Below are 26,139 nucleotides of genomic sequence, written 5' to 3'. Positions count from 1 at the left end.
TCCAAGAATACATTCAACACTCCTGTGCTGTCACCCACATTTTGAAACCTGCTTTGTCAACGCTTAACCAGGGGATGGCACGCTGCCAAGGAGCCACTGTCAGCAGAGTGGCCAGAGGGAGAGTAGTGGATGAAGCATTGCTGAGAAAGGCAGCTGGGGTCAGGGAGCTGGGGCACAGAAACCACAGGCCTGCCAGAAGTGACTGAACTGCGGGTTCATATCTCAGACAGGTGCCTGGAATGGAAGCGACCGCAGGGTTGAGGGCCTAACAGCTGGCTACACAACTCCCTGCAGTCACAAGACCTGTTCCCATTCTCCACTCTTCTCAGCCGAACTTTCCTCGCTGCTGCTCCAACTCCCATTCCTCCCTGCCCCCGTCTCCCTCTGCTTTCACAGTTGTTCCCTAACAAGGCGTTCTATCTCCTTTACATTCTGCCTCCACATCTGGTGAGCTATGAAACTAACTTTTTTTACCTTCCCTCCAACGGTAAACTAGAATAGAAAGTCAAAGTTTTATGACTTTGTTACTTGTAAAATTTATTTTTAAGAAATACAGCACACTTCTAATTAAGCTATAAATACTAAAAGCAAATTTAAATAAATCTGAATGTTGCAAGAAGAGGAAAAATGGAAACAATCCACAGCAACATGAAATTTCTTTCTTGATTTACTCATAATGAAATGAAATGAAAAAAAAACAAACCCCAAATATAAATCTCTGTTTCTGAAACCAGTATGAATTCACAAAGTATGTAAAACAAACAATTAAAAGGTCCAGTCATCATGCTAATGCACATGAAATAAGGAAAGCATCCTGTAAGAAAGCTTGGGAAATACTATATGGTGAAGATATTCTTCAGATTCAGATATATCTTCAGATTCAGAAGGGACCACCTCTCATGAAACACTCTCTTCCAGTTTGGAGATCAGGCAATTGCTTCTGAGACAAAGACTTTTCTTAAGAAACACATTTTGGAGGTATCATCTCCTTTGATTAAATGCTCTCCAGATTGCAAAGACTATTTAACCAGGGGAACAGAGGAAGCCACCCATACAGGCTATGCAACTTGATTTCTATATGGGCTGTAGCACATAAGGTGTATTTAACTTTGGGTAACCATGGCACTGGAGAGAAAGGCACCTTGGTTAAAGGGGAATCTTTCCCTTTCATAACAGTTCTTACCTTAAATTTTCAAATCAACTTGTATATTTCAAAGGCAGAAATTCCAACAATAGCTCAATGACTACCTACAAACATGCTGGAGGAAACATAAGCAATTCCAGACAGGGTTGTCTCTGGGAAAAAAAAATCTGTACTGCTCAAAAGTAATTGTTTCCTTAATTCTAAGAGACATTGGAAAGCCTCCTTTCCTTGTGGCAATATACACAGAACGATAAGAACTGAGTTAGAAAGATACAATTGCTCTGACTAATCATGTTAAAAAGGTATGGGCATATATAACCAGTCCAGAGCTCTCTGCACTTAAAGATCTTCAACCTGGATCTTAATGCTCAGTATTCAGATGGATGTATGCCCCTCCACTAGGTTGGCTCTGAAAGATGAGTGCCTGTCGGACAACATTTGCCTTTGCCAGAAGTAACTCATTAAGAAAAACAAGGTACCGATTCCTCCCTAAATTCATGATCACACTTCACCAAATGGATCTCTGGATTGAGAATCCAAAGAAGTTATTCTCTTTGCCTTCCTAACACCAAATATTCCTAGGCTTAAAGACTTTTGTCCATGAGTGGCATATCAGAACCCTGAATCAGAGACGCTTAGAACATAAAATAATCACTTGAATCACATCTCCCTAAATCTGCCACTTTTGGTACCATGCTTTGAAGTACTGACAATCACTTTCAGAATTGTATTAACTTTGATTTTTTTTTTAATAATCTAACAGAAGAAAACAATGGAGGAAAGGACAATCATCACCAGAAATACATCAATGAGTACGGGGAAAAGTGCCACAATCTAAAAATCAGCTATCTAGCTGAAGAAGGATGATGAAGATGGAGGACAAAAAAAAAAGGTGTGAGAGCCTAGAATTTGAGTTTTACAATCTCTCCTGCAGTGTTTAGATTCTCAGATGAATGTTTCAGTGGCCCTAGGTGAGCATGATAATATTTACAGATTTAAAATTCAAGAAAAAAAAATTTCTTCTGCATAACAAATCAAATGTCAAGGCTTTTGCACCATGTATGTTAAGTAACAATTTCTCTGAAATTAGTAAAAAAGCCTTCAGAGAGAAATAAAAAAAATAGAGCATTGCTTATATGCTGATGTGAAGTTGCATACCATCTTATTTTTTCCTTCTGTAAGACCTGTCTGCTAGTACTTCATCGATAAAGACACTCAACAAAAAGAAAGTCACTTCATTTCACACAAGTGGGCTTGTCCAAATTAACAAAACCAACTTTTCTAACTTCTTATAGCACCAAATATTTTGGGGTTTGTCACAGCTCTTAGAAGCAATAAAAGGTATCAATTAAATCAAGTGGTTTCACGTTTTGACAATTTTTGTGCAAAAACTGGTTTGAGACAAAGAAACATTAAATAATTAACAGTGTTAATGTTACAAAGGTCCTGTGTTACCTTTTAGTCAAGAAATTTTGAAAATAAATGAGAGCTAAGAATATACAATCACTCTTAACAATGTAATTCATGAAAGTGACAGTAAGAAGCTTAACCCAAAGCACCCTGGCACCGTTTTCCCAAAGCACAGATAACACAGAATGGGGAAAAAGAAAAAAACCTTTAAGTCAAGGCGCAAGAAGTCAGAGTCAAGTCAAGATTCAGAAATCAAGTATATGCACAGTAACGTTGCCTTACTGATTGCAGAATAACCTGCAATATTCAGTATGACTTGCTTTGCCATCTAGCAGGCTCTCTGATGATCTTTCAAAGGTTGTTCCTGCCCAGACTGCACATCTCTGGAGCAAACAGATTTGGCCTAGTGAGGTCATCACCTAGTGTAACAACTGCTCATAAACAAAGAGTCCATCAAAAATGGAAATTAATATAAACTGAGTAAAAGCAGCATTGTACAAAAATTGATAGACTAATTCCTGAATGGGATTCACTTCAGATAAAATTGGCAATGTCAAAGTTAAATTAGGCACTTAGATTCTTGCTATGATCACTAGTAAGTCATAGGCACCACCAAATGGCAATTTATTCCAGTTAGGATTCAATCAGACCATTTTCCCCTGTAAGCTACTGAAGCAGCTTAAATGATTAGTTCAATCTAGTTGTCTGATTTTTACATTGTCTGAAGTTACATGAGATGAGTGCTATCTCATCTTTCTGAGGAATTTAAACATGTAAGATGTTAGTGTTCTGCCTCCTTCTAAATTCAAAAAAGGTAGAAAGCAAAAGGCAAAAAAATAATACAATTAGAATAAAAAGGAATACATGTAAATAGTATCCTTCATTTTTTGTTTTTTAGATATTAGTTTTATAGGTATTCAGAGTGGGATGTGAGCAAAAGCAGATAATCTTTCAAACTCTTTGGGAGAGTGTAGAGGCTAATGACTGCCTGAATTCCACAGTATGTTGAAGATTTCACTCAGAATTGCAGCTACACAATATTATTTGTCAGACTTCTTCCTTTTCTTTTTAATCATACCTCAGTTTCAGATTTTGGATGAAATGGGACAGCACATGGGGCCTGATACCTTAATAAAATATAATCTTTATTTTTTATTAACTTGGCAATATAATTTAATTTTTCACTGTTAAATTATTTTCAAAAAATATTGTAGTTTATACACAAAAGTGTAAATATATCACATTTTTAAGGATTTGGCAAATCTAAGTGAGGAACAGAGAATATTAATAGAAATTCATCGTTACAGTGATGCAGTGATTTTTTCCTAATATGGCTTTGTTAATTTAAATCCTTGTATTTTTAATTGCCAGAATATGTTATTTTGTTACTCCAGGGAATAACTAATCAAGAAGGATGAATTTGCACTAGCAGGTATTTATAGAGGCTAAACATGTGATAAGAATGCTTATAAATCAACAGGCTTCACGATGGAACCAAGAAGACAGCTTATACAGCTGAGAAAGCTGAAACTGGTTTTGGACCTTGTCAGCAAGGAAATGAATGGCAGCACAGGATAAATTTGCCTATTATGATTACAAGATCTATTGGATCACAGAAGCACAAGCTATAATACTAGAAGCAAATTGCATTAGCGATATTAAAGACATTACTTATAATAAATGATATACTCTTAAAAATGCAAATGTAAGTGCATATCCATATATTTAAAAATATAAATTAAGATTAATAGGAAATAATTAAGACAGACCAACTTAAGGATACATAGAAATCAACATATTCTTGTATTACATACAAGTTCTAGTACCATGATTTATGAGTACAGTTTCTAACCAAAGTATTAAGATACAAGCTCAAACATTTTTAAAAGAACAAGAGAGAGCAATCCAGTCTGATAAAAAAAGAATTCTATCTTGTTTGTCAAAATAAAGGCAATTTGAAAGGCTAATTTCTTCAGAAAGAAGGTACACTCAGTACAGACAGTAAGCTTGAATAACAGATTGCCCCTCTTGAATTTAGCAACAGAAATTCCACGTATATTCCGCCATCCTCTTTGTAGCAATGGAGTTATTTAAAACCCCGGTCTTCCAACTCTAGAGTTTACAACAATGTTTTGATGAAGACAGGCATGGAAATAAACGTTCAAACCCAATCTGAAATTATGGTAATTAATAGGTAGTTTCTATACTGCAATATCTAGGCAACCATGAAGTAGCAATTGCAGGCTCAGGCATTTTATCATAGTTGAAAAGCAACAGTTTATGAAGCAGTGTTTTAAGCAAAAGAAAGTAGATTATAAAATGGATTATCCCTCTCTTCATAAGCGTACATAAACTGATAACATAATGAGATTCACAAAACTGATTTTACAGATCACGAAACATTCCATCTCTCTTGTTCCATGTATGAATATACACCCATCACGTTTGAAATGGGCTAAAACATCAGCATTTATCACAATTGCTACCACTGTAGCACAGCAAAACTTTTTTTCCAGTACCTGTATCTCTGAATATTGATAAATTCTCTAGTACTCTTCTGGCCACTATATACTTATAAATTTTAAAACATGTATAAATATGCATGGATAACCCTGAAGTTTAACAATAGAATTAATGTCTTACCTTCCATCTCTATCCCAATCATACACTTCTACTTTAATTGTCCTAAAAAAATTTAAAAAACACAACGCTATTAAAATATATTAAAATGTACCAGGATTGCCTTTAATACTTTTTATTTTAATAGCATATGAGTGCATCAATTGTGCCAATTCCAGAAAGCAGAATTTTCCAGTCATTTCTCATGGCAGAAAAGCAGAAAATAGCAAGTCACTCAGGTTACCCAATATATCTTCATAAATTAATACGAAAATACAGCAGAAGCTAAGGAAACAAACACATTGGAAGTTTAACTGAGATATTTTTACTTGCTGATACTCTGAATTTTCTGTGTTTTTTTTTAACAAATGATTCTTTAAACCTTAAAGTATTATCAAAGTTTTTAAGAACATTAACAAACTGAACTTACTGTGAAGGTTTCTTTGGTATATGCTATTATCTGGAAAAGGGGTATCTACTGTGGGATAATAACATCTTACAGAGAAAAGTAATATATCCATATTTGAGAAGTGTGCAGAGATTGAGAGGGCCCTTATAAAACAAAATTATTAAACAGCAAAGTACAGATTAAAAGCAATGTTCATAATACAAAGTAAAGCACATTTAAAGCAGTAAGGAATTCTAGTCCATTTTGGTTCTTAAATGAAAATAACTACTCCAGAATACAATATAACTTCAATCTGGTAGACAGTATTAACCTCTTCTAAACATTGTGCAGTGGTGAAAAATGAAAACTCTGTGAGATCCACCCAAGATTTTGTGAAGGCCCTGTCTGTGGGTGCAGATAAAAGAAATTTGTAGTTCCTTAAAGACTGCACTTTTCCCCTCTTAAGCTCCACCCTACCTCTCAATAGAGGAGGAGGCTGCCTGACTATCTGACTGAAGAAGACAGAAAAGTGCAGCATAATTTTTTTTTAATACCTATAAAGCCAAGAGAATAGTTGTTTAGTTCTTTCATCAGACAACACTAGATAACCATCACATTATACAACATAACCACGACTCTGGCTTCCTAGAATGAAATGGGACAAGCAGATTGTGGGGTATAGAGCGGAACACAACAGAGGCAGACTCTGGGTACCAGTTTTTCCCAAACTGACAGATTGCCCTGGACACTGTGGGAATACTCATCCTCCTCTTAGTGAGTCAGGAGGTGGTGGGCAAGTTGGGTAATAAAATGTTAAAGTGTGCCAACACACAAGTACTCAGTACAAACACTTTTTCAATAGGAGAAATAATTAGAATTTATTTCATATAAATCAGAATTGAAAGCCAAACTAGTAGATTATTATACACACAAAATAACACATGGATCTAAAATATTTTTTCACAGTATAGAACAATAACTAATTGGCAAATTTTCAGAGAAGCGCCTTAACATGAAAAATGTTAAGTATATAATGGTTTCCTACAGTTCCTTGAGCATCTCTCTGATGAATCTGCAACTGGCTACTGCGCAAATCAGGATACTGAGACAGGAGACCGAAACAGTTTAACTAAAAGTATGATCCAATAAGCAGGCTCATGTACCTCCTATGCATTACTTCACATTTATGAGATTATACCTCTCATGAAGAAAAGCTGAGAGAGTTGGGGTTGTTCAGCCTGGAGAAGGCTCCAGGGAGACCTTACAGCAGCCTTTCAATACTTAAAGGGGGCTTATGAGAAAGATGGAGAGAGACTTCTTAGTAGGGTCTGTAGTGACAGGACAAGGGGTAATGGTTTTAAACTGAAGGAGGGTAGATTTAGACTGGACATAAGGAAGACATTTTTTACAATGAGGGTGATGAGGCACTGGAACAGGTTGCCCAGAGAAGCTGTGGATGCCCCATCCTTGGAGCTGTTCAAGGTCAGGTTGGACGGGGCTTTGAGCAACCCGATCTAGTGAAAGATGTCCCTGCCCATGGCAGGGGGGTTGGACTAGATTATCTTTAAAGGTCCCTTCCAATCCAAATCATTCTATGACTCTATACACGTGTAAAAGCTGTAAATGGAAGATGAATGTGGAGACGAACTGTTTCCTTACGAGTAAAGCGAACCTCTGAGGACAGCTCTAACTATTCTTGCTTCAGGGATGACTGGGAAACAGACAAAACGTAGAAAACAAAAATTTCCCATGTAAAGGATCAATCTTATTTTACATACTTACTTGAGTGGATTTCTTAAAATGCAAAAACTATAGAGCATATTATCTTCAACACCATTAATCAAACAGGAAACATGTATCAGGATGGAGATAGCATATAGTATTATTTATCTCCTTTTACTACAGAAAGAGTGTATATATAAGTAAATTCAACAATCAGTAATAATGAATCCTATCCGGCCTAAAATCAACTGAACATGGGAGAGAAAAATAACACCTCCAGACTTCCTCTATTTTAAGCAACAACGTGCTTACTTTTATTCTTCAGAACAGTTTCACATGAAGTGAAGTCATCAGGTCTGTGGTATTAATAGAGGGGACAGGAATCCAAGCAATTACTTTATAATTTGCTTCCATGGAAGCTGCTCCCCATTCTTCCTGTGAGATACAGTTGAATATGTTGAATAATTTTCTTTACTAGGAAGGGGCCCTTTGGGGACAAGGTTGATCAACAGCTGATATTATGTACACCAACAAATTCATGCCTAAATGTTTTTCACATTTTTTATGATATTCAAAAATAGGCAAAGAAGGAGTTGCTTTGTCTGGATGTTTCTCTTTTCAACTTAAATTTAATGGCTCTGACCACATCATTTGTTCCATTTTATCCCTCTTGTGGAATTTCAGTTTGGGGTTAAGCCACCTTAGAATGAAAACTGATTAAAGTGAAAGTTGTTCTGTGGAATGAAATCAAGAACAGCTCCAAACCTACTTTATAGAATCATAGAATATGGTTTGGATTGGAAGGGACCTTTAAAGGTCATCTAGTCCAATCCCCCTGCAATAAGCAGGGACATCTTCAACTACATCAGGTTGCTCAGAGCCCCGTCCAACCTGACCTTGAACGTTTCCAGGGATGGGGCATCTACCACCTGTTCCAGTGTTTCACCACCCTCATCGTAAAAAATTTCTTCCTTATATCTAGTCTAAATATACCTTCTTCTAGTTTAAAACCATTACCCCTTGTCCTGTCGCAACAGGCCCTGCTAAAAGTTTGTTCCCATTTTTCTTATAAGCCCGCTTTAAGTACCAAAAGGCTGCAATAAGGTTTCCCCGAAGTCTTCTCTTCTCCAGAATAACCCCAACTCTCTCAGCCTTTCTTCATAGGAGAGGTGTTCCACCCCCTCATCATTTTTGTGGCCCTCCTCTGGACTCGCTCCAACAGGTCCATGTCTCTCCTGTGCTGAGGGCTCCAGAGCTGGATGCAGTAGTCCAGGTGGGATCTCGCCAGAGCAGAGTAGAGGGGCAGAATCACCTCCCTCGACCTGCTGGCCATGTTTTTTTAGATGCAGCCCAAGATACGGCTGGCCTTCTGGGCTGCGAGCCCACATTGCTGGCTCATGCCCAGCTTTTTGTCCACCAGTACCCGCAAGTCCTTCTCGGCAGGACTGCTCTCAATCCCTTCATCCCCCAGCCTGTATTGATACTGGGGATTGCCCCGACCCAGGTGCAGGACCTTGCACTTGGCCTTGTTGAACCTCATGAGGTTCACACAGGCCCAGTTCTCGAGCTTGTCCAGGTCCCTCTGGATGACACCCCGTCCCTCAGGCATTATCCCACTAAGTATTTGACCCTTGAAAGGAAACCGTATTTAATTTAGTAAGAAGGGCAATAGCCTTTTTTTCCCCTAGAGAACCATTACCATTATTTTACTTCCAGGTTTCAAAACCTGTTACTATTAAGATAGACAGGACAGGCTAGTAAGTTAAGATTTACATAAGGTTTAGTGGGACTTAAGTTTTGAATTGTCTTACAAATCTGTGTTCAAAGAGCCAAATCATCTCAGATAGAAAACTTAAATTATTAAGATAAATTCTTAAGATTATCAAGATAAATTATTGAGAAGGATCTTCAGACATGCAACTTCAGTAAGGGCAATTCTTCCTTGAATAAAGCTCCTCTCTCCTGAAATTTATTTCATATTAAAAGGATTGATCACAGATCTTGAGTTTTACCTATTTTGCATGACATGCAAGATATTAAAAGGCCTTTCAAATCTTCTCATACTGATATTTTACACTCTCTACACTGCTATTTTATCTTAAAGGACACAGTTTAGAGGATGGGTTCTCTATTTTAATTTTAAAAAATCTTTAATTTAAAAAACAATCAAGGTTAGAGAATGTTGGGGTTTAGGATACCTCTATCTTAAAACTTTAATGCAGAAAATAACTGTGTGTAAGTGCTAGTTGAGAACTCACATTAAGAGAAAGAAAGAAGAGAACAAAAATATTAGAGATACTAAGTACTGCTGTAGTACTGAAATGCCATCCCTGCGATGGCTGATTGTATGATTACATAGTTTGAGAAAAATAAAGCAAATCCTGGTCTTCTCACAATGAAAAAGTGGACAGAGCTCACTTGGAAGCTCTGAAAATTACATTAACTGAAAATTTACTCTTCCCAAAACTAGAATGAATGTTACTGTGATATATTCTTACTAATGACATTATTCCCACCTTTCACATCTACCACAGGATGCAGAGCACCAAAATATGATCTGTGAAACTACCATTATCTGAAAGAGACTTTTGGGGTTTGTGTTTTTATGTATTACCACGCTGAGCTTAGGAATCTAATCCTTACCTTCAGAAAGAAAAGTTTTCAAATAAAAAAACCCCAAACAAACAAACTTTGGATGCTTTTTCTGGACTATCAGCAGATACTAATTTGAATTAATCTAACAGCTAACGAGTATTTCTTGATTTGAAACATGATTGTTGTAGGCAGGATTATGAAGTTCCATGAAGCCTTTTATTCATAAGGCATTGGCTGAGCACATTATGTTGAAAGCATTCAAAGTAGAATCAACATGAGAAAACAGTAGTTACACAATAATTTGAGGCATGTTATTATACTTTTTAATTCTCTTTTGGAATGCTGGAGTTATTTCAATATGCCTCTACCACAATGTCTTTTTTAATTACTATGAAAACCTTTTTTCTTTAATACGATAAATAGGGCAGCTAGTCCAGAGAACAGCTTCATGTGCACTATTTTGCTTATGCATTATGCACATGAACTCATATACAAGTTATAAATTCTATTTGATTAGAATGTACTTATTATGAAATTGCTGCATTTTTATTGCATCTAATTGAAAGAGTAACCAACATGGCTGACGACGACTGTATCAAGTACTTCACAAGGAGAGTGTTAGCAACGTAGGACAATCCTTTTTCCTTCAGTTTGAAGGAACATGACATCAAGGACTGGAAGAGTATCACAGATCAAATAAAGCAGCTAAGATCTGGTAGGGAAGACTAAAAACGGCCATTCCCCCAAAAAATGATAAAACCCCCCCACTTTCCTAGGGAAAAAAAAATCACCAGTCAATTAGCTTTTGACTTTTTAATAAGCAGCTTATAAAGACAGAGCTTTAAGTTTATTACTGTGAACACATTCTGCTTAGCTTAGTGAAAATAAGCACTTACTCTCCTGCTGCTTCACTGCTACTGAGATTCAGTCAGTTGATTCAGGAGTTAGTTTGTTTATCCCCTGGCATTAGCTAGTAATTACAAGTTCAAGGAATGCCTCCCTGGAAGACTAGGGTTTCATGGTAACCAATTAAAATAATTTTAGCATACACATTTCACTGAATAATTAGCTTGATAATGTAATGCAATAGAGTTATGACATGGCAAAATCATGTACTACAGTAACATAAAATGTACATGAATGGATGGTAATCACATACATGGAAGCTGAAAATAAAAATTGAGGTAGAAAAGAAAAGTAACTACTTAAATTCCAAATTAAAGATTGTTTCAAAGACACACTCATAGGAAAATTACCAATTTGAGCAAAGTCTTACTTAATTTCTCTACATGCAGCAATATGTTTCAACAAAGGATTTGGCTTCTGCTGATGGAAACATTAGTTCATGGTTAGAAGAATGCAATACTAAACCTCTTTTTATTTTAATCAATAAGATAAAATACCTTAACTTATGTAAGATAATAAAATATGATCATACCAATCTCAACTTAATAAAATAAAACAGAAGTTTAGGGAATACATGGCATTCAAACCAGATTTTTGACCTTTTGCCTTTGAAATACCCAGACAAGTACATTTTGCATCTCTTTTATTTTTCACACAGTCTATGTAAAGCTGAATTGAATCTTAGCACGTCTAGCCATCTATCTAATACATTCAGCTTATGTGTTATGCATATTTTTGTTCTAGTCTTCATATATTTCCTTCATGATTTTAAACTAAATATTACGCTATACACTGCTAAAAGTATTATGACTAATTGATAAGTCTATACTTCCTCAGAGTCTTACTGAAATAATTCCAGTACTCCAGATTTCAGGTAGCAGAGATAGATAAACTACCAGACATTTAACTGGGTACTTAATAATAACACTCATATCTAAATGCATTTCAAAAATACGAATGGTGACAACAGAACAAGAAGTCATCAACAGGGACTTAGACATTTTTCTTGTTGATATTGTTAGAAGTTAACATGTCCATTTTTTAAGGAGTCTAAAAATATCCATCGTTCCTCAGCTTAACTAATTTGCTTGTTATTATTGGTAAAATAATGGTCAAAAACATGGTATTTATTACCATGTTTTTCAAAGATGGATCCTTTTGCATGGGATCACTGAAAAACTTCAAATCTGAACAAGATGATGATTACCTTCTGTGTTTCTCATCTACTTACCTATGTATTTCAAAGACTTTCATTTATCAGCATCCTCTGACATTACAATGTCACCCAAGGAAGACGGGTCATAATTGTTTTTCATTGAAAAATTATTAAAAAATACTTATGCACACTAGTACAGTGGCCATTCTTGAAATTAGTCTTTTCTTTCTCACTGTTTCTTAATCACACAACAGAGAGTGAAGCATTTTTTTCCAGAAATCACCACTAACATTTCCTACAGATTTAGCATATTGGCTTTATTTTCTAAATTCTTTAATGTGATGAATGGTTTCAAACACATATTATCCTATCAAAATGCTGACTAAATAACCTAGATAACATCAGGAACTGAACTGCATGGAAAAATTTACATACAAAAGAAGACATGAGTTAGGGGGAAAAACATCATATATGCTAAGAAAGCTTAACCTATAGCTTACCGGTCATAGTCTCCATTACACAGTGCTCTGACAGAAATCTTGAATGCCTGCCACACTGGATTTAATGTATTTTTTACAACTTCTGTTTTGTGGCAGATGGTAAAACTGTAATAAAAAAAAAGATATATTTTGTATTTATTTACTTTTTCTTTTGTGTCACCAAATATGGAATCAAAGAGCTGTAATGCGTATTTACTCATACAATGTCCATATAAAATTTAGGTAAGAAAAAAAGAAATGTAGTGAAATCAGACAGAAGGGAAGACTGAAAAGGACAGACCTGTTTGAGAGATATTACAGACTAGGGTGCTAAACAACTCCAAAACTAAAATGTTTTTACCCAAAACTTCAGTAAGTTATTTCAGGCAAGAGCAGTCTGCATTCCATTTGTTTAAACAGGCCTTGTACAGCCAGGAATCAGTCACAGATCCAGAAAGAAAGTGGTCTGGTAAGGATTTGACTCTTGCTTAGCGATTAAGAAACTGAGCCAAGGGAGCTCAGTTTGTCTTTTCTTCAGGAACAAACTTTCTGATGCTTGTTCCCCATTTTATGTCTATAATTTTTTAACCAGGGCTGTCTCAGGAGCTCAGTTTGTCTTTTCTTCAGGAACAAGCTTTCTGATACTTGTTCCCATTTTATGTCTATGATTTTTTAACCAGGGCTGTCTCAGGTAAAACATATAAGCCTCTGTGAGATCCATGATCATCTTGTCTCAGGTGAAATACAATGAATTGTTTTAATGCATTCTGCTTTCTCTAAGTAAGTGATGCAAAATTAAAATACTTCTTTTGAATCCTCATCTTGGGGACTGAATTGTTCAAAAGAAAATAGGAGGCAAGGTCACGGGTGAAATCACTACTGAAATTCTACATACAGACGTAACTAAAGTTGTCCTTTGAGGGAATATCTGCCTTATGTTCCAAAGGCCTATGTTTTTATCCTGGCGATGATTCAGAAGGCATGCCTGAAGCTAAGAGACAGAAAAGAGAGCATCCTTCTGCCCACGGGTGCAGAAGTACTGCCCCAACCTCCTGTTGGATTCAGGAGACCAATAAAGAATCAGTGGCTCACCACTCACCTCTTGGAAGGAAGTGGAGAAGCATGGCACTCAAGGCCAAGATAAACTGGATATACCAGCACTCCCAGTAATGCCCAGAGAAATTCCACTAATGACCTTAATGCCACTCACAAAGGAGCCATAACTCCTCCAGGCTTGCAATTTAAGATATTCAGCTTTATTCAGGAAGATGTCCTATAATCTGCCTCCGAGAGGAAAAGAGCAGGGAACAGACATACGTATACCCATATATAGGTTTACGTTAACAATTGTTCCAGTTAAACTACTGAAACAAGTAATATCATACATGTCTAGCCTTTGGTTTGATACGATGTTATATGTGAGGACTATCAGTTTCCAAGAAATCTTAACCTGCCAGCAGCCCCCCATGTAAGCAGAAAACCAGAAGTTAGCATGTCAAGTCTTAGCAGCAGAACAGGAGAGATTAACCTACTTTAACAAATTAAAGCATGAATGTAGCAAACAGCCACTTGTAAAAAAAATTTTCTATTTAAGGTATTTTTGAATTCTATTTCCTAGAACCTTGTCAAAAAGATAAAAGATATTTCCAAATTTGCAGTATAAAATGTTTTTACCTAAAAAAAATTCTAGACATTAGCATATTCTGCAGCTAAAATTTCCTTTAAGAATTCTATTTAATTTAAAGACATAGTGTATCTTAGCAAAAGTAATGCTATCTAACTATTTTTATTACAATTAATTTTCATAGTGCTCTGTATTTATCATACATTCAACTCTTAAAACCCTGAGTTGCAATATTTGACCTATTTGTTACAATAGGTTTATTCCTATACCATATAACATGATATACTTAAATCCAACAAACATTATAAACAAAACACAGCTTAATCTGACAAATACAAAAAAATGAAAACTATATTACCATCTGCAAATAAATAAGCTGCCTACTGTTTAGCAGCAGAAATATTTAACAGGCATCTACCTGCCATCTTCATTGCTTCGATGAAATACAAGGAAAGGATCCGATTTCCCAAAGAAGTCCTTCTTGTCTAATTTGTTTGCACAAAATTGCATTAAAACTGAATCCTGAAATGGGTAATACAGAAAAATTACATACAACATGCAGTTTACTACACTAAAAGTAAAAAAAAAATCATTGACTAATAACCATACAAACAGAAAACAAAACAAATGAGGGTATCTGCCTTCTAGACGCCCCCTACACATTTGCATTCCTGCAATGTCCTTATAGTGTAGTTTGAACTGCTGGAACCAAGAATTCCTTTGTAGGGGGGTGCAGAGGAAGGGTAAATTTCTATGCTAAAAGCCTCAGGATTTTTCCAGTATTTTTTGACATCCAAAGTTGCATTCTGAGGGAAGTAGATGCACAGGCAAGGAATGCACATTAGAATTATTTTTAAAAACTCTACTGAGACACAACAAAGCCTCATTCCTTCAGTGACTTAAACCTGCAGTTGTCTGCTCCTGCTGTTTGTAAAGCAAATGGCTTAGCAGCTTGCTATTAAGAGTCTAGAAGCTTCTGGAAAATGCGCCTGGAAGATACCAAATACACCCATTCTGATGACAAATGAGGAGAAAAGTTTCTTTGCTGTGGGCAGGCAAACTGATAGTCACGCATGGTCACCTCTCTGGGCAGTCAAGAATGCAAGAAGGATTATAAATGCAAAGATAAACCTGCAGATGCAGCAGCTAAGTGGGGCAGGGCCTGCTAGAAGACTGTGTTTCATAAACAGGTCCACAGGTGTAACAGCAATGAGACGAAGACTAGGGAAGATGTGGGCTAACCACTGAGCAGGGCAAGGGACCAGGTGACAAAGGACATGGAAAAGTCCATGTTTCTCATAGCCTTCTATGCCTTGGTCTTTACTGGTAAGATTTGCCTTCAAGAATCTTGGGCATCTGAGACCCAGACCTGAGAAAGTCTGCAACAAGGTAGAGGAGGACCAGGTAAGGGAACATTTAAACAGACTAGACATACAGAAGTCCATGGGACCTGATGGGATGCACCTGTGAGTGCTGATGGAGTTGGCCAATCAAAAGTGAGGCCACTTTTGATTATCTTTGGAAAGTCATGATCTTCAGGAGAAGTTCCTGAGGACTGGAAGAAAGCAAATGTCACTCCTATCTTCGAGAAAGGGCAAGGAAGAGGATCCAGGCCAGTCTTGCCTCAATTCCTGAGAAGATGATAGAGCAAATAATCCTGGAAAACATTTCCAAACACATGAAAGACAAGAAGGTGGCTGAGAGTCAATCAGCATGGATTTACAAAGGGGAAATTCATGACTAATCAACCTGAAGCCTTCCCTCGTGAAATGAGTGGCTCTAGCGGATGTTGTTTATCTTGACCTTAGACATTGTCTCCCATAATATCCTGTTCACAAACTGATGAATTACAGACTAGATAACTGGAGAGTGAGGTGGACTGAAAACTGGCTGAACTGTTGGGCTTCAAAGGGTCACAATCACTGGCACAAAGTCCAGCTGAAGACACCGGTCATTAGGGGTGTACCCCAGGTGTCAAAAGTGGAGCCAATAATATTTAACAGATTCATCAATGACCTGGATGATGGGACAGAGTAGACCCTCAGCAAGTTTGCAAACGATACAAAACTAGAAGTAGTGGCTTATACACCAGATGGTTGTGCTGCCATTCAGAGGCACCCATACAGGCTGGAAAAACAAACCAATGGAGTTCAACAAAGGGAAATGCCAAGTACTGCACTTGGAGGGGAATAAACCCATGCACCAGTACAGGCTGCAGGCCAAACAGCTGGAAAGCAGCTTTGCAGAAAAGGACTGGGGGGTCTTGGTGGACACCAAGTTGACCGAAGTACCCTTGGCAGCAAAGAAGGCCAATAGCCTCCTGGGCTGCGTTAGGAAGGGTGCTGCCAGCAAGTTGAAGGAAGTGACTCAGCACTGGTGAGGCCACTCCTGGAGTAGTGTGTTCAGTTCTGGGGTCCCCAGTACAAGAAAGACATGGACATACTGGAGCGATTCCAGTGAAAGGGTCACTAAAATGATTAAGGGATTGGACCATCTCTCATATGAGGAGAGGCTGAGAGAGCTGGAATTATTTAGCCTGGAGAAGAGAAGGCTCAGGGGGATTTTATCAATTTGTATAAATACCTGATGGGAGGGAGTAAACAGACTCTGCTTAGTAGTATCCAGTGGAAGAACAAGTGGCAATAGGTACAAATTGAAATACAGGAAATTCCAGTCAAATACAAGAAAAAAACTTTTTACCGTGAGTGTGGCGAAACACAAACAAAGAGACTGTGGAGTCTCCTTGGACATACTCAAAACCTTACTGCACAGAGCCCTAAGTAACCTGCTATAAGAAGAGCTGGAGAGTTGCACTAGATAATCTCCCAAGGTCTCTTCCAACCTCAGCAATTCAGTGATTCTAAAAATCTTTCCCATTCTGAATATAAGCTATAAAAGTTTGGCAAAAAATCTCAGAAGAGTAGTCCTGGTTTCGGCTGGGATAGAGTTAACTTTCTTTCTGGTGGCTGGGGGGGTGCTGTGTTTTGGGTTTGGTAGGAGAGGAACGTTGATGGCCCATTGATGTTTTGGTTGTTGTTGGGTGGTGCTTGCACCGGGGACTTTGCGGCCTCCCATGCTCTGCCAGGTGCAGGGGAAGCTGGGGGGTGTGGGGAGTATAGCTGGGGCGGCTGACCCAGCTGGCCAACAGGGTATTCCATACCATGTGACATCATGCTCAGTATAAAAACTGGGCGGGGGGGCTCTCGCGGTTCAGGACACGCGAGGTGTCAGTCGGCGGGTGGTGAGCAGTTGCATTATGCATCGCCTGCTTTGTATATTCTATTATTGTTGTTGTTATCATTGTTATTCTTACTGTTCTATTTTGTTTTATTTCAATTATTAAACTGTTTTTATGTCAACCCATAAGTTTTCCTACTTGTGCCCTCCCGATTCTCTCCCCCATCCTACCAGAGGAGCGGGGTGAGCGAGCAGCTGCATGATGTTTAGTTGCCGGCTGGGGTTAAACCACGACAAGGTCAGATAAGAATTAATCCAAATACTTAATAACCTTAGGTAGGAAAATATCACAGAGAAAGTATGTGACAGCTGGAGAGGCACCGCAAGAGACTGTGTGAGTGAGTGTGCACATGAAAGAGCATGACAGAGAATGCAAAAGAAAGTGCAAAAGAGAGAAATTGAGTCCCAAATTCTTTGCAAGCTCCCTTCAGTGATTTTGAACCAGTCACCATATATATAAAATTTGAGTTGGGTGAATCTGGGAGAACATGAAAGCCTTGGAAGGCACCTAGAATTTGTCTTCATTAAAAGGGAGAGAAAAAAAAATCCTGTTCTGATTATGGATTTAATGACATATTTGTGACTTTTAAATAGTTTGTTATAACTGGGATACAAATGCTGGTCTTGGAGGATAAACCCAGAATATCAGGAAAAAATTGCCTTTAGTCTCTTTTAATAAATGCTTGGGGTGATGGCACATGTCTCTTCAGAATGGTAGGAGCTTAACTTCTTAAGAAATGTAGAAGCACAATTTCTGCAGGAAAGCAATTAAATGATGAACCCATTTTGTCATCTGATAAAAGTGTGAACATTTTGATCATGTACTATGTACAACAGTTTGAGATGATGTAAAACAGAGGGTAAAGACAGGCATTTTCCATGACCATACTTACTCATTCGTACTAGTAACACGGGAATTTCCTACTGCTAAATGGGAATTAAATGAGACTGAGTTGGTGCACCCTATTAACATAACTGCAGCACCGGCAGGTTGCCTGGAAAAGGCAAATAAAATTTGAGCCCATGTGCTATTGCAAATATACCATTTCTGCAGAGAAATAACCCAAACTTGACTAAGCTGGAAATAAGTAACAAAATTAAGGATTTCTTTTTACTTTAAATATCTAATGAAATTAAGAAAATAAGGCCTAAACAGATTAGCTATCGGATATATTAGTAAAAAGAGAAACAAGACTACTCCATAAACAGAAAAAAATTAACAACTTATGATGTGGTATAAAAGTTAAAAATTATACAAAAGGTGAAGCATTACTCTCTCAACACCACCAAATTACAAAAACTAAGCCCCAGAAAAAAATCTCTTCAAGCCTCAAGGTATTTTTGTAGGTTCACGTATCTAATCTTGTACTCTCCAGATCCCCTGTACATTCTTATCAAATGTCTGATACTATTGCTTTCTTCATTTAAGATTTGCTATCTTGTCATTGCAAACTCTTCAAAGATACACCCTACAGCTCCATCCAATATATACCATGCTTTCACAAACTGTCCCCCTCCTCAGATTCCAACCGGTCTTTATCACCCCATATCTATTATCCTTCCTTATTCTTCCTTCTAGTCTCTGTTTCCCTATGATTTATGGATTGTTGCTAGCTCATTCAGTGCTGGGAAGCAACTGAGCTGGCCTGGCTGCCTGGTGCCTTCTGACCAGCAAGCCTCCTCCTCTGACAATCCACTTCTCCATGAACCCTAGGAGGGGGAGGAGCGGTGACACTCTTGGGAAAGGTCGTGACCACACCATGTCTCTCCCCTTAACCAGCCAAATTCCCCACTGCCCTCCTCTGCACTGAAATTCTTCTATTTTCTATTAAATAAGTAGGCATCTGCCATTAATAGGCCAAGGAAGTCTTCACTTTCTTTAAAGAAAACTGTTTAAACTCTTCTTTTATGGCAATTCTTTGAAATACCTTACTACTTTTTCCCAATAAATATTAATTTCACATTTTTTAAATAATATGACTCACTATTAGCATAAAACCTTTTAACTATAAGGATAAAAATCCAAAATTTTACTTTGATGTTCATGTAACATCAATATTCCACAATGGAAACATAATTCCATGGCTGAAACAAATGGATCGCTGTTAAAAATTGGACACTAAGAGATTAAAATGTGATTAATTACTTGGGAAAACAAAGACTAGATTTAAAACTCATCTAAGAATCAAAAACAATGCTTCGTATTGTTTTCTGCTTCTTTCTGCTTCTGCTATCTAAAACTAAGAGTAACTGATAGGAAAAAAGTATCCTAACATCTTACATATATCACAAAGTGCAAATTTATACATTATACCTTGACAATCTGTTGCAGTGTAAATCACAAAATCATTTCCATTTTATTTTTCAAAAAGCAATGAACAGACACTTACTCGGCAACAGCCCAGTTCCTCTGCTGTTACTATGACTGTTCCACATTTCTTCCCAGGAATTCCTCTGCAAGAAAATACAACTACATCACCTCAGTTCCTTAATATCATTTATGAAAGTTACAACTGACACAGATAAGCACAAGATAAGCTTTCAGGTCACAAAACTGATGGCATGCTATACAGTTTCCCTTTTCTGTCACTTGTGTGTAAAAAAGTTGGGTTTATCCCAAGTGAATTGGTAAATGCATTGCATATTTATTCTAACTAGCAAAAAACAAATCAGTTTCAATTTTAAAGGAAATAGCATAACAAGTTTGAATAGGATGAAATCACAATATTAGAAATTCTATTTTCTACCCTCCCATTGATGTTTTATTTAGAGATGACTCTACAACTTACTGACTTTTGAAAAGCAACCTTTTGCAAATTTTCCTTAAACAAAATACCTAAAATATATTTAAAAGTATACACCAGTCTTATTTTACAGTATTTATTCTGAAATGTTTATGAAGACACATAATAATCTCACCATCATATCAGATACAGTAGTTGTGAAATAAATTATAATTCACCCAGACAGCAATTAAAAACATGCTGCTGCAACACCAGAAAGCACAAAACAAATCCTTAGCATGAAGAACAATATAGGAACAGAAAAGCCACACATAATCTGATAGTATTCAGTGGCAGCAGCCTTTTGGGGGGCCAGGGCGGTGGAGGGGGAAGTACAAATATTTAGATACAACTTTTTGTATGACGCTATACTATAAATGAGAAATTCTGCAATATCCTAATGTCTATTAGTAAGTCCATTAGCACACAACTTGGCAATTACTTCTAGATTTTTTTCAAAAAATGCTATTGCTTATGCTAATTTTATTTCTAGTTCTTTCTTTCTTTATGTCTTTCTTGAAAATAATTATTTGAATAAAATTACTTTCCAAGAAGACATTATGGTAAAATTATATTTTCAAATTAATTGTATTTCTTAGTTTTTTCTAAGAAAACTAGAGGGCACTCCTGTTTTTCTGTTATCACAAAACATTAATGTAAACATTTGCTGTTGTTCTTATTTTGCTTATTAGTTTCCGTAATCTTTTTGAAATTTTTTACAATGCTCTACAACTTTAAATAAGTTTAGCAAGACTGTCGTATAATAAAGAACTGGTGGGAAAATAGCTCTTAAAAGCAGATAAAAGTTTAGAAATTATGAATAGAGGAGTAAATACTGCTGCAAATTTATGCAAGCTCACTGAAACTCTTGTTTAGAAGTTGATGTTTAGGTCTATAAGGAATACATCAGGGAATGCTGCTCCTATACTGCTGCAGTCATTTGCCAGTAATCAGACAGATACAAGACTGCTCTCCCGGACCTCCTCAGTGCTACATGGTAAGTCTGAATTTCACAAGGAAAACAGTGGATAGGGAAACTATTCAAGTTTTTGTTGCGAAATTTTAAATAACAATTTAAATACATACAAAACTCTTCCATTTAATGCAGTATGACTTATAAAGTACAATACTTTAAGATCAAACAGCAGAATTTTCTTCAAATAACAGAAGAAAAAGAATCTGGTCATTCCAGATGTTACACAGTATGATTAATAGTTTTAGCAGCATCTTCAAATCATCTGTTTTTAAAGCTGTCACCCTTCAACAGCTCACAACTGAAAATTACCCATTTTAGCCTCTGTAGCAATGGGATATTGAAATTGAAATCTCAGATTTCAAAAGATGAAAAAGCTGCATTTTTTCTTTTGAACAGTACTTCTTGAAGCTTCAAACACTTCTGAAATTTGGTAGTAAGAGCAGTAGTAGAAATGACTTAGTTATCAGGGTGATATTGACCTTACATGGTAAAATGTTTCAAGAACAAATAACCATGACCCGGCTTTGACAGGTAAGGAAGAAACAGAAATCTCAGAAGTGTAAGTAAAAAAACCAGAAGTTCCCAGCACCACAATTCTGTAGGTTATGCCAACTGAAATAGAAGGCACTAGTATAACAATTACCATTACCTGAACCAAAATTCTTCTTACTGAAGTATTTAAGCCCAGTTAACTGTGCCGTTAGGGACATATTTGCGACATAGTCTGGGCAGTGACAGTACTTTGAAGAAAAAGCACCAAACATTTCCTTTGGTATGAAAAGTCAAATAGATTTGTCCCACTTCCAAAAGATTATTGTGTCAGATGCTGGGTTGTGAAAAGTACAACTCTGATCATCTCCTGAAGAGCTGGAGGCCTGAAGTAAACTGTTGATAAGCAAGCCCCATTTCTGACAAACTAGTCACCAAACAATTGCCATTTGATAGAGAACCTTGTGCCACCCTGCCTGCAGTTATAACACATGGCAGTCAACACCTGCCTGTCTCAAACTGAGATTTGAAGCCATTTATGCGAAGACATGCTTCATTTCATCTTATGAACATGAAGGCCAAGGGAGGCCTAGCCCCAAGAGACACAGGTGTCTGGAATTATCACTCTGAAGGATGGGGGAAACTGGAGAGGCAATCCCCTGAAAATATTTGGGTGAGTATGTCAGAAAAAAAGAAAAAAGGAATTCTTGATTGTTGAGTAGACATGAAAAGTACACACAGTATAGTCATATCTGAAAGCGCTTGGGGTAAGGTTTGGCTTGACGTATCATCAAGGTTCTCAAGGACACATGCCTTATAAAAGAAGGATAATATTACCGTGATGGCTGGCGAAGAGGTGAAATGCCTTAATCGAGATTAGCACAGAATTTCTCTACAGAACAAAAAGTTCTCATTATTCAGGAACTAAAAACTCTACCAAATGACCTCTAGAATTTGTGATGCTATTAAGTACGAACTTTGTATGCTTGTCTTGACACTACAAGCATGAAAAAAGTACTGGACCATTTGCAGACACTAAAGAGTTTGTTCTCTTACGAATTCCCTTACAAACCATTCATTAAGAAAAAAAATCCTTAAATGTAAAGTCAGCACCCTGACAAAAACTTCAGTGGTCACAGATCAGCCAAGGAAAGACTTTTAACTAGCAATAATGCCTTGTGAGAAAATAACAAAATAATTTCAAGCTGGTCTTATCACTGTATGAAAATACCTTACTTGGAGATTCGGCATTACAGACCAGTCCTTCCAATTGCCAGGGTAATACTGACTAATATTAGCTTGAAGACAAGCATGTAAGAGTTCCACCCGTTTAAATCCAGAATGCAGTGTCACTGCCCATCTTCTGGGGGTGAAGCTGGTATTGAGCTGCCCTGGAATTGGTTCTATAGCACTGAAGTGACAATACAGAATTTATGTTCAGGCAACCAATTTCTCAGGGTAAGTTTCTCTGGAAAGGGTTACAGATCAGGGTTTGTCGTGTAATAATGAGGCAATCTGTATTGCATAACCACTGTCAACTCCAACACTCAGTTATCTGACACTCATATAGAAAATGTGCCAGTCTAAGCGTGAATAGGATGCAAACTGAATAAAGGAAGGTAAAATGTGAGGAAGATCTATGTTTCAGTGAGTCCTACTGGTCTGAGAGCCCAGAACTTGTAGGTGTTCTACCTGGTTTTGGACAGTATTAGAGGGAGCAATAATTGGACAGTATTTGAGGGAGCAAATAATTTGAGTGTTAGAGGAATCGAACAGAAAACCATCATCACATGAAAGGTCCTCAACAATATCTGCATGTCTCTAGATATGATACAGTCTTGAGGAGTAATTATTGTCTCCTTAGAACAAATGATTCCACGATTCAGACACCACATCTGCAGCACCTATAGAAGTTTGAAAAGACACTCTGAAGACCACTTGGGCTTTAACAAGGATTGAACGGAGGACCTTCCCGGAGTTGGTGAAAAAGTCAGAGAAAGATGACAATTTATCTGGGAATTCAAACCTGAGAGGTTAAACAGAGCCTCCAATTCTGCAAGCTGAAACTTCAATGAGGCAGAGGATGGAACATTTTTCAGATCATTCAAAAATTTACAATATTATCGCTGAATTTACAGAACCTAGCCCTCTGGCAGTCACAACCACAGGTAAGAGGATAGGACAAATATATAGGACAAATATATAGGAAGTCCCAGTTCCAGGGTTCAGATGTTTTTCTATCAATTATGTCCACAGCAAGGTGACAGGAGAAAGAACTTCCCAAAATAGGCCAGCTGGCTCCAGTACAGCCTCATTAGCAGGCAATGGCACTCAGATGTGAGTAACTAGCATAGAATGCTCATTAAGCTTTGCAATGGCTCTGCCTCCTCGTTAAAGGGAATCCCTACAGGAATGCACTTAGTAGATCCTGAAAGCAGCATTGCTCAGAGTTATAAATGTGGCTAGCATCTTCTCTCTAGGAATACAGACCATGCAAATACCTAATTCTGAATAATGTCTGTGAAGGTGATGCTTTCTTAAGAGAAAAATAAAGCTGTGTCATTTCTGGAAGTAGATACATCTGCTCCACATCCTTTCATGCTAATACAACCAGGGCATGCAAGGCCAGTCTGAGTAAATCTTACATATGGAGCTTGTCTTGAGAAGGCATTTAATGAATCTAGTAACCCAACAGGTAAAGAGTGTAAACATTGCTGTTAACGTGTCAGATTCTCCATTTCACCTGCTTTGTATGACTAGATTTATTTTCCAAGAGAAATTATCCAGAGCAAATGGTCACCTCTGTACCTGGCCAGTCTGCAAAATAAAGTGCGACACTAATGTATGTTCTTGAACAAAAACACTCATAGTTGTAGGGTTAACAGGCTAGGGCACCACATGGGGAGCAAGAGTCCTCTGCGACAGACTGCATCAAATTCAAAGCTCTGTCAGAAACAGAAAGGGAGATTCAGGAGACATCCTCATACTTGCCAAGACCAAATACTATTAGGTTCATGCCTCAGAGGCGTAATCCCCTGGTGTTTGTAAAACCAATGAAACTGCAAGTCATGCCTGTCATGAAGACGAAGAAGAAAAATGTGCGTATATATCTTCACTTTTGCACTCACCATGAAGGTTAGTAGCAAGGTATGTTTCAGCCTGCCTGACAGACCACTGCAATGGTGACCCTCTAGGCTTGAGATGCTTTACCTTCATTTTGATGAAGGACAAGAGTATCCTTTCATGGTAGACTTTCTAAGGAAACTTTCCCTGGTGATATACAATCTGACTTGGAGTTGGCCAGCTCATGGCAGCCATAGAGTCCTGAATCTCATGAGGCTTTTGTAAATCTCCAAAGTAGATAGATCTGAAGTTTAAGCTTCAAGTCTTTCTAATTTTCATTTTGAAAGAATGTCAGAGCTTACTTGAATGCTAATCAGAGAATGGAATTCAAGCTTCTCAAGCTGCTTAAGTACAAAAAGTGCTACTTCAGTAGGGGAGTTGATTGAGACTAAAACAGCACTGGGCATTCTCTTCTTTGTACGTCCGTTGGCAGAGAACAGAAAAGGCAAAATGTTAATGAACTTCATAAATACTGTGAAGAGAAAAAGCGCTCTGATCTCAAGTGACAGATCATCAAGAACAGTCAATTTATGTGAATGTGGACTTGACTTTGTAAAGAGAATGGCAAATTCAAAGCAGTAAATATCCTTAGGAACGGAAGACATGCAATATTGTCAACTGAATTATTGTTATTTGAATATTAAGAGACATTAAACACACATCCTTAAGGAAACAATCCTGAAATGCAATGCAATGGTTTAACGAATAAAATAAGACAACAAATGTCTCCTAGACACTAAGGTATCCAGACTTCAGAGAGTCCAGAGTGAACAATCAGTTGTCTAGCCACAGCACTGTCAAAAGCACCAATGACAAAATAAAACCGGAACGCTGGGAAGAGCTGATAAAAACTCATGAACATTTTCTCATTAACATTAACAAATATCTACCCATACCACATATATAAAAAGGAAGGTATATTTCACAGTCTTTCAGGGGGACAACTGTTTTGGGTCCATTTAGTAACTGCCATACAACAGAGTGTCAGAAGCCAGACCTGAACAATGCTTATTCACTCAAGAGAAAATGTATTACACAGGCCCACACAACTGTGAAATAATTATAAGACCTTTTTTCCATAGAATTTTCACTGATATCTTTTCCTTTCTCATAGCTAATTTCAAACTTCAAACTTCATCTGTTACTCACTTCAGACTTCACTTAACCTGTACCAAGTGATAACAAACTGCTGAATGTATGATTTTTAATCTACATGTTTAAAATAAATTTCAGGAATTTTCTCAGAAAAAAAAAAATGTATAGTGTGCTGAATAATTTACCATTTTGAAGACAGAAAGAACTATAAAGACCTTCAAGAAATCAGCAAGATTTGTCTCTCTAAATATGGGTGTCTTCAAAGTCAGCACCTTTCTCTGACCAAGTCACCACCTTTCTCTGACCAAGTCACCACAGGCTTCCAGTAAAGTCAACTGACAACTAGTCAAAACAGTCAATGGAGTTGCAACAGTGCAATTTACTGTGGCAGTT

The 26,139-nt window shown here is 37.3% G+C and overlaps 1 protein-coding gene across 1 annotated transcript in view; it reads right to left on the bottom strand.

Moving 5' to 3' along the window:
• CPNE8 (copine 8) overlaps positions 1-26,139 on the bottom strand; it is a 113,212-nt gene that overhangs the window by 44,259 nt on the left and 42,814 nt on the right. The window contains exons 7-10 of the mRNA XM_075145844.1: positions 19,671-19,734; positions 14,462-14,565; positions 12,441-12,545; positions 5,198-5,239 (exon numbers count right to left, since the gene is read on the bottom strand). Coding sequence (XP_075001945.1) covers positions 5,198-5,239; positions 12,441-12,545; positions 14,462-14,565; positions 19,671-19,734 — 315 coding nt within the window. The remainder of the gene's footprint in view (positions 1-5,197; positions 5,240-12,440; positions 12,546-14,461; positions 14,566-19,670; positions 19,735-26,139) is intronic.

Source organism: Calonectris borealis, chromosome 1 (genome assembly GCF_964195595.1).
Source record: "Calonectris borealis chromosome 1, bCalBor7.hap1.2, whole genome shotgun sequence".
NCBI lineage: Eukaryota > Metazoa > Chordata > Aves > Procellariiformes > Procellariidae > Calonectris > Calonectris borealis.
This window is presented reverse-complemented; position numbering and strand designations above follow the sequence as displayed.